A 15,977-nucleotide genomic window follows, 5' to 3' on the forward strand; every position below is an offset into this window, starting at 1 on the left:
AGTTCTTTTTGCAAAGCCTGACACATACACTATAAAGGGTCGCTATTATCGTGATGTATCACTGTTAACTGCATGGTACAGAGAGCAAATCACATAAGAAATCTAGAAGAAAGAAGAATAACTGAGGAATTATAGGTGAGTCATGGTGATCAGGGTAAGTTTCATATAAACAGATATACTCAAGATCTTCAACTCAAAGCTACAGAACTGTGCTTGGTGAGCAGCAGTAGTCATGACAAAGCCAGTCTTCATGACAGTGGTGCTTTGGGTCCAACACCCCTCTCATAGGCCACAGGTTAGCAAGGCACCTCATGGGAACCCCTTTATGGACAACCTAATCAACATCCAACTACATCATTCAGTTAACAATGAATTACTGAGCACCTACTAGGTGCCAGGCACAGAGATAAACCCAGTGCTGATTGTTGAGGTGGTGGTGAACCAGAGACAGATCAACGATTGGTTATGCAATGTGGACGACCAATGATGGCAAATGCTGGAAGTACTAACAGAGGAGGCTCTAACCCAACATGAGTCAGGGAAGCTTTCCTGGGTAAGATGGGCTTCCTATTTGTCTCGTGACGCCAGGCCAAGAAAAGTCGAAGGATGTAGGAGACCAAGGGATCAGTGTGAGCATGGGTATGGAACAGTATGGTGCAGTTCCACAGTGGAGAATGAATGGGAGGCAGAGATCTGTAGGATGACAGGCTGGAAAGGAGAGCAGGGGCCAGGCCATGGAGGGTCTCCTGGGCCTTGTGAAGGTGGCTGGGCTTGGTCCTGAGTCACAAATCCATTAAGCATCCATCTCTAAGACTGCACCTTAACTGTGTGTCAGTAGCAAATACACTGGTTCCCCATGAAATGCGAACAAAACAGCACTGAGAGAGAGAGAGAAAGAATATTTTTTTAGGCTCACTGCCGAATTTTCTTTGGGGACTTATTTTTTTCTTGAATAGATCATAGGCATTTTTAGCACTAGCATAGTTTATCACCACCTCATGATACTGTTCCCCTTTCGTATTCTAAAGTCATTTTTAATTCAACTCTGTTCAGCAAATGTTACTCTCCCTTCCCCAGCACAGCACCCTGAACAACTTGGTAAATATTTTCTGAATTGGGCTGGATTCATGGAGCAATGACTATAAAAGGTAACACTGTACCAGGAGCCAAGGCTGGGGCCCAGAGGTAGGAGGAGATAAAAAGATGCTATCACAGCACCCTTGCCCCCAATAAACTTGCACTTCTAATGATGCAAATGAGACATGACAATAACATACATACCCCAAGGCAGACTGCAGGGTGTTGCATTCTCTCAGTTGTGGCCTTTGCATGTGGTGGGAGTCTGAATCCCATTCTCACAGGACTTTCCCCAGACACTCAGCTCCTTGAGGGCAGGGGGCTATGTCTCCTTTACTACGAAATCCTTCGAGACCACCACATAGTAACTGCTTACTTAATATTTATCAAATGATCTATTTAATCCTCATAACAACCCTGAAAGGTATTAATGATTTTACTAATGTGGAAACAGAGGCTCAGAGAAGTAATGTGATTTGCTTGATATTCTAAGGTTAGTAAGTAGTATAGTAAAAATAATAACAATAATAATTTTTTTTTCATTCTAAGGAAGACTGCCCTCCACGGATCATTCTCCAAATATCTCTGCCATAGGATTCTCTTTTAATACTAAGATGGAAAAGGTTCTCTCTGCCTGAATGAAACCGGAAGTTCACAATTTGAGTTCTTGAGCTCTGGTGGCTCTTTCATGCTGCCGCTTTTAGGAGTTCCAAAAGGCACTGAATGGCTTTAGGCCAGATGGATCTGCCACATTGCAGGTAAGGATATTCTTCAGCATAAAGGTTCCCCAAAACTCTCTCACTCCCTGCCCCATCCCCAGGTGAGAATTAATCCAACTTCAATTTAATTCAATAAATCGTTATTGAATACCTACTATATGTCACTTTTCTCAGTACTTCGAAAATAAAATACACAATATGAAAGTCTTGGCACCTGTCCTCCTATTGTGATTTAATCAGGTCTTACCCACTTTCATGCATAGTAAAACCTCAAGGACAGTTAATAAACTCTCAAGGGCAGAGACCAACTGAACCACTTATTTTTGTAGAGAAGTACAGTGCTAACACAGTAGGCATTTTAATACATTTTCATGGAACTGAATAAATCTTTTAAATAAGACCTGGGTTCAAGTCAAATCCTGGCCCAATCTATTACTGGCTATGTAACCTTAATTTACCTTTAAAAACTTCAGTTAGCTCATCCATAAAAGAAGAAAATTAACTTTTACCTTTTAAGGTTGTTCTAAGGGTTAAAAAGGATAGTGTGTGTAAGGCACAGTGCCTGACTCATAGTAAGAGCTCAAGAAATGAAACCTAATCTCCTTATTTCTAGTCTCACCTCTAGGTCACCTCCACTACTTATTGTTGTCATTATTAGTATTACTTTGCAGGTTCTAGGTAGCACTCCCAAGGAATGAGGTTTGCTAGTTAACAAATATTTTGACTAATAAAGAGCCCCAACATATACCATGCAGACATCATTAATTTTCAAAGATTTAGGAAACAATGTTCCTCATTAAATCTAAAATAATCAGAAGTCATCCTTTCTTTAATAATTTGGAAGATACCAGAGATCTTGCCTTGCATAGTTGACTGTTTTGTTCTTTTTTTCCTTTGGATAACACAGAGCTTACTATCATCTAGAAGAATGCTTCTCAAACTTTACTGACCAGGATCCAACAAAGCAAAAAAAGGAAGAAAGATACTGAACACAGCAACTTCATATCACAACTCAGAACACAGGTAACTGAAACGAAAGTTTCACGATATAATACTTGCCCTTAATAAATACCAGCAACTGATATTTTCTTTTCTATTTCATTCCATTCTAGAATTCTATTGTTTTATTTTTTTCAAATTCTGGTCAAGACTCAGTAAAATAATTGTAGGCAAAACTAGAACCTAGTAATGTACTAATATTGTTATCCTGTCTGTTAGAGTGTATCAAGGATATAGTTTAACTGATCTGCCCATCAAGCTATGAAGTTGTATTGACTCTATTTTACATGGTAAGAAACTGAAACTTAGAAAGCTTAGGTGACTTGGACTAAATAGACTCCTACAAGTTGATGACAGACCCAAGACTCACAAGTCTTTTAACTCTGTAGTTCAGGCTCTTTAAAATTTATGACAACTCTATTCAATGAACATTTATTGAGCAGCTACCATGTGCCGGACATTAAAATAAGAGAGCATTTGACATGATCTCTGCCCTCCAGGGCTCACAGACTATCAGGGGAGACAACATGCACTTGGAAGTCTGAATAAGGATTTTCCTATTCTGGAGGAAATAAGCTTATTTCCAAATCACTACTAGGCCCTCTCTCGCCACACGTTGTCCCACAAAATGAGCATTGGCACCTGTTGGTGAGAAAATGCAGCGTACTCCTCTAATGGCACATTTCTTTACTATCTGAAATAAAGTTGATATTTTTCCTCCTACTGCTTTCTGGCACTTTCACCCTAAAAGCAATCTTTAACGTGACTTCGCCAATGAGCATCATCATCGTAACATCACACCATGACCAGAAGAGAGCTTTAACACCAATTCCTTCTAAATAACCTAATATCTAATATCCAATTTAGAAATATTTACAATGACTTGGACTTTTGAGAAATCATGACTCAATAAAGACAGGTCTTGACCCTGCAAAACAATCATGAAACTACAGTTCTCTGCTCTAAGATATTCCGTAGCTACCAATTCAAATAAAGTCAAAACCAAGTCAAAACTCCCTAACCTTCCTAAACCATAGCTTTATCTGTCTCTCTAGCTTATCTTTATACATCCATCCTATGCTGCATTCACAACACACTGCTTATCACTCCTTAAGTTCCCATCTCCCTGCCTTACTGATACTATTCCCTCTACACGGAACTCCTTTCTCCTAATTTTTCTGCCTATCCACCTCTCCTCGCTTCACTGAAATGGCATTTCCTCCATGGAGCCTTGCCTCCTTCGCCCAACAAGAATGAACGTCTCCCTCTTCTGTACACTGTACTCCCTCTGCTGAGACACTTTTCACATTCTGCCTGTCAGTGACCTTACCCATTATATTAGAATATGTTTTAAATACTGCAACATTCTGGGAGGTACCTTGAATGTGGTTTATACGCAACAGACATGCAATTGTATCTGCTGATTCTGCCGTGAAAAACTTCATCCAGAAAAGGAATTGCTTTTTTTTTTTTCCCCTAGAGAAGTAAAGTTTGGCCAAGCTGGATGTATTCCCAAACACTCTGGAGCTAAGACTTCTGATATTGCTAAATATTTAACAGAAGACAGGTGGCTGGACTTTATTTTCTATAGAAAGAGGTTAACAGTACATGCCCTAACTACAATAAAGAGATCAAACTGACACCATGGGGCAAAAATTCTATAATGTTAAGGGAATATGAGAAATGATCGCCACGGTCTCAGGTCCATTACAGCAGCACTGTGCTGGGAACAGCTGAAGTTCTAGAAATGCAAATTTGCTCCTCTGTGCTTGGAAAATTGACAATACCCAATAGTTCAGGAAGAGTACTGTTAGGATTGTACCAACTGCACACCCATGTCTCCAAAATTCACTAACTAGAGACCTGATTAAGAGTTTTTACTAAAACTCTTCTAAGTTGGAAGGGTTTTTTTCCCCTTTTTGTCAGATAACCTTAAGCCAGAGGTGTAAAGGAAGAAGGAACTGAGATTCAAGTATTGGCTTAAAGTGGATGAATCTTCAACTTTTTAACAATACAAACACTTATCTGGCAAGAAGATCCTAAGAATAGCCACCTGCCCCTCCCCTGTCCATTCACCTGCTCAAATCACGCACCCAATCATCTTTTTTTGGTCCTTCTTTAATAGATGTGAGATTTTTCTAGGCTAAACTATGCAGAAATATCTTCTATACAACCCTTGTCCAAATTCAAGCCCCTTCCACAGATATATTTCTGCCCATACAAACACATTCTGAAAATTAACCAAATTTTTCCAGAGAGCTTGTGCCCAACATAGAAGGCTGCTTGCAAAATCCTTAGAAGAACCTGAGTGAAGCCTTGAAATAGACACACATGGAAAGAGAAAAGTCCTACTGTCTGTCTGTTTCACAGTAAAGGGTCTTTTTTATAAAAAGCATAGGGTCTGCAAAATGGCACTTAGGGGATCAGACCACCTTAGAACTCATTCCCCTAGTTTTAATGATTAAATTGAAGGAAAGAAAATGACTCCCCCTCGCATCCTTCCCATTCCACTTGAACGAAGTGGAATTCAAAATACATGACATTAAAACAGTGTTCTAAGGATTTTTTTTCAGTTTAAGCCTTGAACCTCTTCAAGGACTACTTGTGTTACTTCTTCGTCCTGGTGACAGCAACAGGTCCCAATTTAAAACAACCTGTGAATTTATTTAACGTGCCTATTTTTCACCCCTTCAGAGCCTTGGGAAAAAGGTACAAAATTAGGCTTGGCCTAACACCAATTCTGACACCGCCCACAAACCCTTCCCAGGTGTGTGTGATCAGCAACAAGAACGTAAGGCCTTTGTGGTGATTTTCCTCCTTTCTCTTTTTTCCTTCAAATGGGAGGGTAATAAATTGAGGGCTAGCATTCTGCTCACATGTCCCATACCTCTTCAGTCAATCCGATCACTTCTAGAGCTGTCTGCACCGCCAAAGCCATCCATCATCCTGCCTCACCAAGCAGGAGAAGGAAAACTGACAGCAAGTTAGAAAAATCTCATTAAGCCACTTTTTGCCTCAACTTCTTCACCACTGCTTGAGAAACAACTTCAAAATTCAGCCTATTGAGGAAACAAGAAAGACAGAGGAAAAAATGCTAATGTGGTGAAGGGGGAATAAAAAGCTCCCACAGTAAGATGGTTTCTGGACCAAAGTCAAATAACTCACAGGTTACAATATACATATTTTAGACAGCGAAGATGTGACCATACCAATTAACCTTAACCCATTTTATTTTCTTTCTGGTTGACTTCTGAATTTCCTAACACACTCTTTCATGAAATTAAAAAAACAGCACCAATTAAAATTAATTTCATTTCATGTTCCCCTTTTCTCTCTCTTTTTTTTTTTTTGAGGAAGATTAGCCCTGAGCTAACATCTGCCAATCCTCCTCTTTTTGCTGAGGAAGACTGGCCCTGAGCTCACATCCGTGCCCATCTTCCTCTACTTTATACGTGGGACGCCTGCCACAGCATGGCTTGCCAAGCAGTGCCATGTCCACATCCGGGATCCAAACCGGCGAACCCTGGTCCACCGAAGTAGAACATGCACACTTAACTGCTGCACCACCGGGCCGGCTCCCCATCTTTTTTCTCTTTCAATGATAAAAATCCCAAGTTAATTCTGATTCCAAAGGAGATCATGGACATACCTTGCAAAACCCTAGGAGAATGCAGAAAACTTAATAAAGCCACACAATTTCAGGGAAGAACTGAGGGTTTATCTATGTTTAAAAACCACAGTGTGTCACCGCCCCCTCCACCCCCATGAGTTCGGGGGAGAAGATGAAGACTCTGAGGGTAGCATGTGACATCACTTCTCCTAGGACATCTGCCAGGAGCAGAAAGACTGACAGACTGAAAGAGACCTAATGTCCTCTAAGCACCTTTATTTTTCAGGTCCTTTGTATGACTGGTGCCTTCAAATACTATTTCTCATCTGATCCCCACAGAAACCCTGTAAGACAGGCATTATTACCCCCAGCTTAAAGATGAGGAAATTGAGGCTCAGAAAGCCTAAGTACCTCATCCAAGATCACCCAATTACTAACTGGAAAAGTCAGGATTCTAACCCAAATCCATATGATGTCAAAGTCCTTTGCACTTCCTGGTTTCTTAAGAAAAAGAGCAATCTTTTCAGAGGCTGGCCTGTAGAGGCACAGCACGAAGGTGCTCCGAGTCCAGAGGCAGGCTCATGGTTCCGTGGCCTCTGAGTTGGCCCTGCCAACAAGGACGTGGGCATAGTGGTATCTAGTAGAAAACTAATTTTTCTACATATGTACAAGTCGACATAATACGTTTTTAGCCCCATCTGCACACTGGCCCTCTGGGTCCTAATCACAATAACCAGGTTGATTTCAGGACTGGAACCTCTTCCCCTACAGAGGCCATTAAAATATAATCAAGCTAGAAAGTTATCCTCCCCTAAAGCCACCTAAAACAGAGCAACTCCAAAATAAAACCAATTTGCATATTTTAGCCCAAATTAAAAAGTAAAAGCTAAGGATTCCCTTTTAATATCCTGAATAATAAATGCACATTTATGTAAAGCTTCCTTTGGGGAACAGTTACTATGAGGACAACTTTCTCAAGATTATTCATAAATATCACTTTTGTTTTGATGTTACAGTAAGAATCTGGACTTGTGGGAACTGTACTGTCTGTACCCAGTGCATTAACAGAGATCATTAATATTGAAGACATGTACAATACCCAGAATTTTAGATGTGTAGTTGGCTGCATGACAAAAAGTAACATAAGAAAGGATGAGTCAAACCTGGTCAAAATCACCAATAGCAGGGACTCAGTCATTTACTCCATTTTAAGTGAGCACTTTCCTAATGAAAGTTTCATTAGTAAAGATTGCAAGTTCTCAGGCTTGCCACTACAGACTTTTAAATAGCTCTTAGAGCTAAAGTTTATCATTAAAGCTGTATTTACTACTGCTGCATCTTCAAAGGGAGCACTTGAAAAAAAAAAGTTCAATTCAGCCTGTTATTTCTCATGTACAAATTAGAAAGCAACTCTAAAGGGTTTAGACTGGCAGCTTAGGAAAACACAGACTACTTAAGAAGCCATTCTTGGTACATCCCAGGGCACACCAGGGGTCACAGCTGTCTATCTATACCACACACACACACACACACATACACACACACACACACACACACACACACACACACACACACACACACACACTGCGCTATCTAGGTGGGTATGACAAAGTAATTGCATGATTTCTTCTCCACTAGCAAACTTACAGTTTGCACAGGGGCCTATCAAGAAGTCCACTATCTTCTCAGGTCCTCCCTGGAGGTTAACATGAGAAAGGTATCCGAAGAGTCACCTGTCTCAGAAGCCAGGCATTCCTATTTCCATAAAATTAACAGGTTCTAGCCACGCTCCACAGGCAGCTGATGGAAAGACAAGTTCCTTCCAACTGTCCAAACTTTACTCTTTCCTGACGGTGAACATCCAGATACATGGAACCTTATAGACAAAGATGTCCAGAAGATCTTTCATGTCTATCTTTTGGAGTCATACCTAGACTCTTTACAAACACAAAAGCAAAAACATTTATGTAGCACCTAAAAATTCCAACAGATCTTTTCTCATAATTTGACACAAGCCCTATTGTGTAATGTCCAAGCTTAAAATCCCTCACCCCAACTCTATCCCCAATCACAGGAACGTAACCTCTAATTATGTCTTTTGATCAGGGTCAGAAGAAAAAGAAATGGTGACCTTGAATTCCATGTTCCAAAAGAAAGCACATAGTAAGTCCTCAAAAAATATATCTTCATCCAACGACTAAACGATACCTAGCCTCTACAGCTGGAAAAACAGTTGGAAAAACAACTCCAAAGGCTAGTTGTTACAGGAAAGTAGATAACAAAAAGCAACTGATTCATAGAATGAGCAGGAGTGGATTCAATGCCACCAAGTGCAGAGAGAGAGGAAACCTCCACGCTGTGATGTGTTTTCCAGAATTCGCTATCTTGGCTGGAATTGTTTCTCTGCTTCCTCATATCCTGAAAAAAGAACTAAACCTCTTACAGAAAATTATTTATGAATTACATTTTTATAGCTTTAAAATAAATAATAAAAAAATTAAACTCCAGTTTAAATGTTATTTTCAAACCAAGAGTCCAAGGGAAGTTATTTTCAGGAGAGACCTATGACTTGTAATTTTTTTCCATTTTTAAAAAATCACTACGCTAGTTTTGCATTTTACTTTTGTGGTTAAAAATAAGGCTTTCCAAAAACAATAAAAACAAAAACGCAAGCACAACAATTACACTGACCTTATTTCTTCAACATTTTCACCACTTTCTCAACCAAAATTTATTTAAGGATCTCTTTATGGCACTCAGCATTTCTTGATCCTTGTAGAGAGGGCTCCATATTGAAGGGGAAAATATCTCTGGTGTTAGATACAAGGAGGATCTGAATAATGATCTTCCCCAAAGCAAAAAAGGTCAGTCCTAAAATGGTCCAGCAAAAGGCAAAATCTCAGAGGTGAGGGGAGGTGTGGAGAGAGAGAGAAAGAGATAGAGATAGAGAGACAGAGACAGAGAGAGAGAGAAAGCTGCCAGGCTATTATAAGGAGCACTGACACTGCATAATTCATTTCTTAATGAATGTACAGAGAACAGCATAAATATTACCATTAAGCAGAGTGGATGTGAGCATCCAAAGCAAGCTAGCTGGCTGATTACTTTCTCATTTTTTTGTTCTTTTGTAACAATTCCATTTCCGAAGTGCTTGATTCCTAACACTGATGCTCCAAAGCTATTGTGAGCACAATGCATGAATACTTAATGAAGTAAACAACAAACAAAATGGCTCATCTTTGGTGCCCCCAACTAGCATCCCAAACTGGATATAATTAAAGGTGTGAACAAGCAAGCAAGGAAGTAATGAACCTGCAAAGTCAAGGTTCTGAGAAATTATCTGGCATTCCGCAGTGCACCAGTTCAAATTTATCACTCATTATCTCTTGTAACGGCAAGGTGCAGATCCACATGTTGGTACCCTTCTCCACTCTTGTCCCCCAGTCTTTTTTTTTCTTTCCATTTCTAGATGGCTAATTTGTGACAATTACTGCTTGTGACAACTCCCACCCACCCACAGATCTCCTTTCTTTTTACCCTTAGAAAGCCACTGACCTATAAAAGCCCTCTACTTTTAAAATACACTGAAATTTTAAAAATACAAGGATGTTTAAAACATGCACACACTCACAAAACAAAGCATGAGATGCTCACACAGCCACCCTACCTCCTCCTTGTTTTTACCAATGTTAAAGGTTATGCTCCCCCCAAAAAACAACTCTCCTTCCAAATATGCATACATTTTAATTTGAACCCAATCCCTTGACTGAAAGGGCAGCTTCTAGCTCACAAATATTGTTGTGGATTGCACATTTACAGTTTCTCTAGTGGCAACTAAGGAAAGGTATTTGGTTACTAAGGGAAGTCTGCAGAGTCTGGATAATCTTTTTTTGACGAAGTTTTGTATTTTTCTAATAAGAGAACCCTTGGAGTTTGTGTGGAGAGAAGCCACTTCTTATGGGAAGCCAGCCCAGTTTAGTTTTCTTTCCATTTTTAGATGCTCATATACTTGCAAGTATGTATACACATTTGGTAATTCCAAATAAGGAAAGCCTAAGACAGGTGCAGGATTTCAGAAACACACATGCTTACATTGAAACACACACACAGAGTCTCCCTCTCTCACATACACATACTTTCCACATATCTATCAAATGGATGGGAGAATGGATAGTGGGCAATAAAAGGTTGAGTTCACTTTCAAAAGGGTAATCAGCCAATTCTGTACAACATGGCCCATCGACTGGAAAATAGTAAGACAAAAGCTTGAAAGTGTTTATGTCCCTTCACATCTCCCAAATTCCCAATGACACCAGGAAAAAATACTGCATTGCAGCATTTGCCAGCGCACACTCATGTGTCCAGCATCCGCTGGCCAGCTCACCAACAAATGTACATATTAATTGTCCAGGCATATAAATTAAGTGCCTGGTGGCCACAGATCACTGGAACTGATGAAGAAATTTGTCAAGGCCAAAGTACATCTGTCCATGTACAATGACCTCTATCAAGACCGCCATTCCTATAATGTGGCACACACAGATAATTTGTTTCGATTTTTAAAAAATTAAAATAAAGCATTAAGATGCTACGGGCTAATTGAAGCGGTATATCTCCTCATGGAAGGAATAGTATTTGGTCTAATCCACCCACAATAAGGAAAAAAGTGCAAAGGAAAGAAATCAAACCAAAGAAAAAGACTTGCCCTGAGGAAACCCTTCCATTGTTCATGGTAACTCTTACTGGAGAAAAACACCTTGATTCACCCACAAATTCTTTTACAGATATTAAACACACACACAAAGCACCATTCATGCAACGATTTCTAGATTTGAAATTTCAAATAGATTATCCCCAGTAGAAATGCTAAGTTTAAAATATCTGAAGTCCCAAATCCTATTTCAAGACTGAGTTTAGAACTAAAATGCAAACGTGTAGCTCATTTTCTTTCCCCTTCTTTTAAAAAATACTCTATTGTTAATACCTCACAATAATCTAGCCTTCATCTTACAACAAAATCTCTGAAAATTCAAGGACCAAGGAAGGGCTATAGGGAAAGAAAAAAGTTTCAAGGCTTTGGAAAACTATCAAACAGAAGCAAGTTCATCTATATCTGGCCAGGAGGATGACTTGATTGAATGGCGGTTAAGAATGAATGGGACTGAGATCACAAATGAAGGGTTACATTGCTTGTCAGGTTTTTTTTTTTTTTAAAGAGGTATTAAAATTGTCTTGTAAATCAATGACTCTCGAAGCAATTTTTCAGCTATTTCCCCACCGGTGTTCATTTGACCCTTTCAAAAATGCAAACATTAAATGATTTAGCCATTATGTTACAATGAGATATATGGACATTCTGATCATTAAAACTGTGATGTAGCCAGGCGTCTTTTGCAGAAATATTTCCAATCAGATTTTCATTTCTTAATAAATGCACACTCAACCTTGTGCTTCCATAAAGGCACACCTCCACATGCAGGTAGTAGGCATTAATATTTTTAAGACAAAGAAGCAAGAAAGGTCAGCAGTAGAACCACGTGTCTTTTTACAACCCAAGACAAGGTGACAGTTCTATGGAAAAGATTTTCCCCTAACTAAAAAATGCCAGAAAATTCTCAGAAAAAAGAAGTATATTGGAGATAATAAAAAAACTATTCTATTTTTAATAGCGACATATGTTAACGCACTCAAGATATGGGAGTAAGGTTCCAGTGTATGACAAAAAATCTAAGTTTATTTATTTTTACCTCAAGAGTCAAAACAAATTTTTTAAATCCCCCATTAAGTAGACAAAACAAAAGGAAGCATCTACAAGGAAAAAAGCATGGGGGGGGTGTGGTGCGGAGATTTGCAATGAAGAGAGTAAAAATTAAGAGTACTTTAAATAAAGCCAGTTATACTTTCCTAGCCTTTTAATATATTTCAGTATTTTTTATTCTCTCATTTTGGAGCTTAAAATTAGCTACCTGATCACGTATCTAATTTGTCTCTCAAGAAGAATCGGTAACACATCACCATTTCAGTGATTTTTACGCTACCTCCTATTCACCTAAGTACTACACCTTTCAGTCTTCCCAGTACCCACCATCATGAGAAAAAGACTACTAGTGAAGCACACTTAGAGAAAAAGCGAGAGGTGCCTGTCACCCAGCGCACACATGGGTCCCAGACGTTCAGAGAGACCGAGAAAAAGAATTCAGCTTTTCACTCAGTTTATGCCAAGACCAGACCCAGGACCAAATGCCAAATGGAAGGCAGTGGTTGCAACGGTGCAGCCTCATGGATCCTGTGGCTGGAGGCATGGAGAGGCAAGCAAAGTGAAAGGCTAGAATATAGCTTTTTATTTATTATTTTTAAAAGTAATTTCTACTCGAGATATAAAATGAGAGATACAATGAACTCCCTGGAACTGCAGTACCAACATCTGATTTAGTAAAAATACCAATATCACCCAGCACAAAAATCATTGCTTAGGGTAAATCTATTCTACCTATATTTCTCCTACGGATATTTGCTGGAAATTTCTAAGAAATCATTTGCAGAACCTATCAGCTGTGAGAGTTCACTATTATGCTTCCGTCAACTTCATTCAATATAATTTACATTTTTTTCAAATGGCCTCTCAGGATTCCTTGCGATTTTTCGCACGTACAATTTCACAGCAGGGAAAAAGGGGAAAGAGAGAAAGAGAAAAAAAAAAAAAAAAGCAAGATTCCCTCCTCTCCCTTCCCCCTCTGCTTCTCTCTGTTTTTTAAACCAAAAGAAAAAAAAAAAAAGAAACAAGGGAGACAGAACAGATGCTTAAAAATAGATTTCTAAAAATCACTGTAAACCAGAGTTAGAAATGTAATTAACACCTATTTATAAAGAATAATTAAAGTTGGGCCAGCCACAAAGAACAGCAAAGATAATCGAGGTCCTGTCCCCCCCCCCCCTTTTTTTTTTTTTTACACTGTTTGCAGTGTGTTCTCATGATAGCCACCTGCTCCCTACTCGGCTTTTCCTCTGTTCGTTTCCCCGGCAACCTTTCATTGGGTTTTCCTCCCAGCTATCGCTTTCAGTTGGGCTGCTCGGTCTAATCTTATTTGTTTTACACCCATCAAAACAAGCAGCCAGACAAAGGCAATCCTCTAAGAATGGGAAAAAGACCACAGCTTTGTTATAACATCTATGCAGAGCGAAAAGTCCTCCCTAGGCTTTTCTAGCGAAAAATAAGTGAGATGGATATGAATTTACAGCCTCCCCCCATACCCAGCTTTGAAACCCCGTGAAAGCTATTGCTGGTGAAATTCAAAGTCAAAGTGGGCATTCGTGGCATCTAATCATGCCATTTTGTGCCATATCTTCAGGGTCAACATCAGGCGACAGAAGCGGCACTCAAGGAGTTTCCCTGCTGCCTTTTTTTTTTTTTTTTTTCAGAAAAAGATGATGCTAAAAATAGATTTACTACTTTGGCAGAAAGGTTTTCCCCTTCCACATCGAAAAGTCCTGTTTCACAATTGCATCCGCTGGTACTGAACCTCACCTCCTCCACCTCTCATTCCCAGCCTTCCCCATCACTCCTAGTAGGAGACGGAAAAGAAATGTGCCTTTAACTTTAACAGTCGTGTAATTCTGTTGAAGCCTCACAGAGGCGGTGGACACGCCAGCCAACAGCAACGGTGACATTGTGATTGTCAAAAAGACACCAACCTTGCTTGGCTAAAATGTGTGTCTATGGAAGAGGCAGTGTGTGTGCCTGGTGTGCATGCAGTGCCATTACACTTGGAGATGGATTCTGGTTTTCAGAAAAGAGAAATACTAATAAACACACACACAAACGATCTGCACAGTGATTTACGATGCACAGTCCACCATCCTTACACACACACACACAGACACACACACACACACACACACACACACACACACACACACACACGGCTGGAATCTCCAAGCTCCCTTCCTCTTTTCACTTACCATCTTCAAGCCATTCCACTCCATCTGTGATCAGAAGAAGATGGACCCTCACACAGTGTGTCAAAAGCGGAAAGGAACGTTATGTAAAAGCTGACATTCCTTCTTACAGAGCTGCTGCCCAGAGAAGGAAGCAACAACTCAACACGCCAGGCACCGCTACACATACAAGCCGCCTCCTCTTTTTTATGAGGTCATGACAGGAAACTCTTTGAAATACAAGATGCAGCATTTACTGAAGCCCAAATAAATCACTCTCTTTGCCGTTTTGACTGCGCAGTCCCCTGAAACACAACTGCCCATCTCAACGTTCAGTATCCAGGAGCTGCCTCTCAAGGTTTAAATTTCCAGCACGGAAATGGAGAGATTCCTAACCCTGCTGCATCTACCTCCAGCCCCACAAACCCAGGCACGCAGACAAACCCCCACTCTCTTGCAAAAATAAAACCCTTCTTTTGCCATTGTGGTCTCACGTAATAAAACCTTTTTCAACAAACCAGCAATTATTTCAGCCCAACTCCCCCCAACCCACCCATCCTCTCGTCTTTATGTTGAAGGGAAAACTGACAATGACCTGTTAAAAATGACAATCTATTTTCCCACTGCTTTTCAATACAAGGACCTACCCGCACTCTCTACACAAAAGAGATAGTAAATGTAGGAACCAAACAGCAGCAGAGAACTAAACTCTTGTGCAAGCATCAGACTGGTCAAGGTGTAGATGCTTCTCTTCCCTCCAGCAACACAAACAACAGATTATAAATCTAGTCGTACCTACCATAACCATTCTTATTGGCAAATATTGGGTCTCGCAGAGCTTCGACTCTTCTCTTAAAATTTGCAAAGCTTTCAGAATATATTTTTTTAAATGACTACTATTGTTATATATTTTTAAAGATCCACAAAACACAGAGTGGATGATTGTAAAGTAAATCAATTATTGGGGTGGGGGATGAGGGGGGAGAAAGAAAAAAAAAAAAGAAAGAAAAGGAGCAGTGAGCTGAAACCCCCGATTCTAGGATGTAGATAAGAACAACTGAACAGAGCCTTGCTGAAATTGGCTCGAAGCTTCCCCTTTTTACATCCATTTATGGGACCATCTGTCAGCTGAAGCCAGGATCTGATTGGCTGGGGAAATGAAAGAAGGCGTTGCAACATCAGGTGCTATTTAAATTAGCTACTGCCAGATTGACGATGTTAATGATTTGGTGACCTCTACAACAACAGAGACCAGATTTCTGAACTGCTTCTTGTGTCTGGTAATTAAGGCCAGGCTGAAGCAACAACAGCCATACTTGTATTTTTACCTTTTCCTCCTCCCAGCTCAAAAGTACTGTAACAACTGCAGGTCACGGGCAGCTTGCAAACCTTAACAGTGGGAGCGTCCTCCCTTTCCCCTGTCCTGAGGGCTGCACCACCCCACCCCTCGGACAGAGGGCTTTTCCCATCTAAAACATTTTCAACCACCTTATCTTTCTCGACAGTTGCTTTCTAGCGAAATGCATATTTAATGATCTGCCTCTAGGCTTAAAGATACAACAAAAGCACTTTAATGTGCTAATACATCTACATTTTAACTTTGTTATTTCCCAACATTGCTGATTTTTAGTAAGTAA

The 15,977-nt window shown here is 40.0% G+C and overlaps 1 protein-coding gene across 20 annotated transcripts in view; it reads right to left on the bottom strand.

Annotated features, from left to right (window-relative positions):
* Positions 1-15,977, bottom strand: part of ELAVL4 (ELAV like RNA binding protein 4) — a 138,372-nt gene that overhangs the window by 67,869 nt on the left and 54,526 nt on the right. For 3 of the 20 annotated variants that reach the window (XM_070509971.1, XM_014852170.3, XM_070509974.1), the window contains exon 1: positions 15,140-15,425. The exons of 12 other annotated variants lie outside the window; for them this stretch is intronic. In XM_070509971.1, the coding sequence (XP_070366072.1) occupies positions 15,140-15,148 (9 nt within the window). In that variant the 5' untranslated portion in view covers positions 15,149-15,425. Of the gene's footprint in view, positions 1-14,364; positions 14,775-15,139; positions 15,426-15,977 lie in introns of those variants that run through there. 5 more of the 20 variants (XM_070509978.1, XM_070509968.1, XM_014852172.3 and 2 more) reach the window with 4 other exon arrangements.

This window comes from Equus asinus, chromosome 5, assembly GCF_041296235.1.
Source record: "Equus asinus isolate D_3611 breed Donkey chromosome 5, EquAss-T2T_v2, whole genome shotgun sequence".
NCBI classification, from domain to species: Eukaryota; Metazoa; Chordata; class Mammalia; order Perissodactyla; family Equidae; genus Equus; species Equus asinus.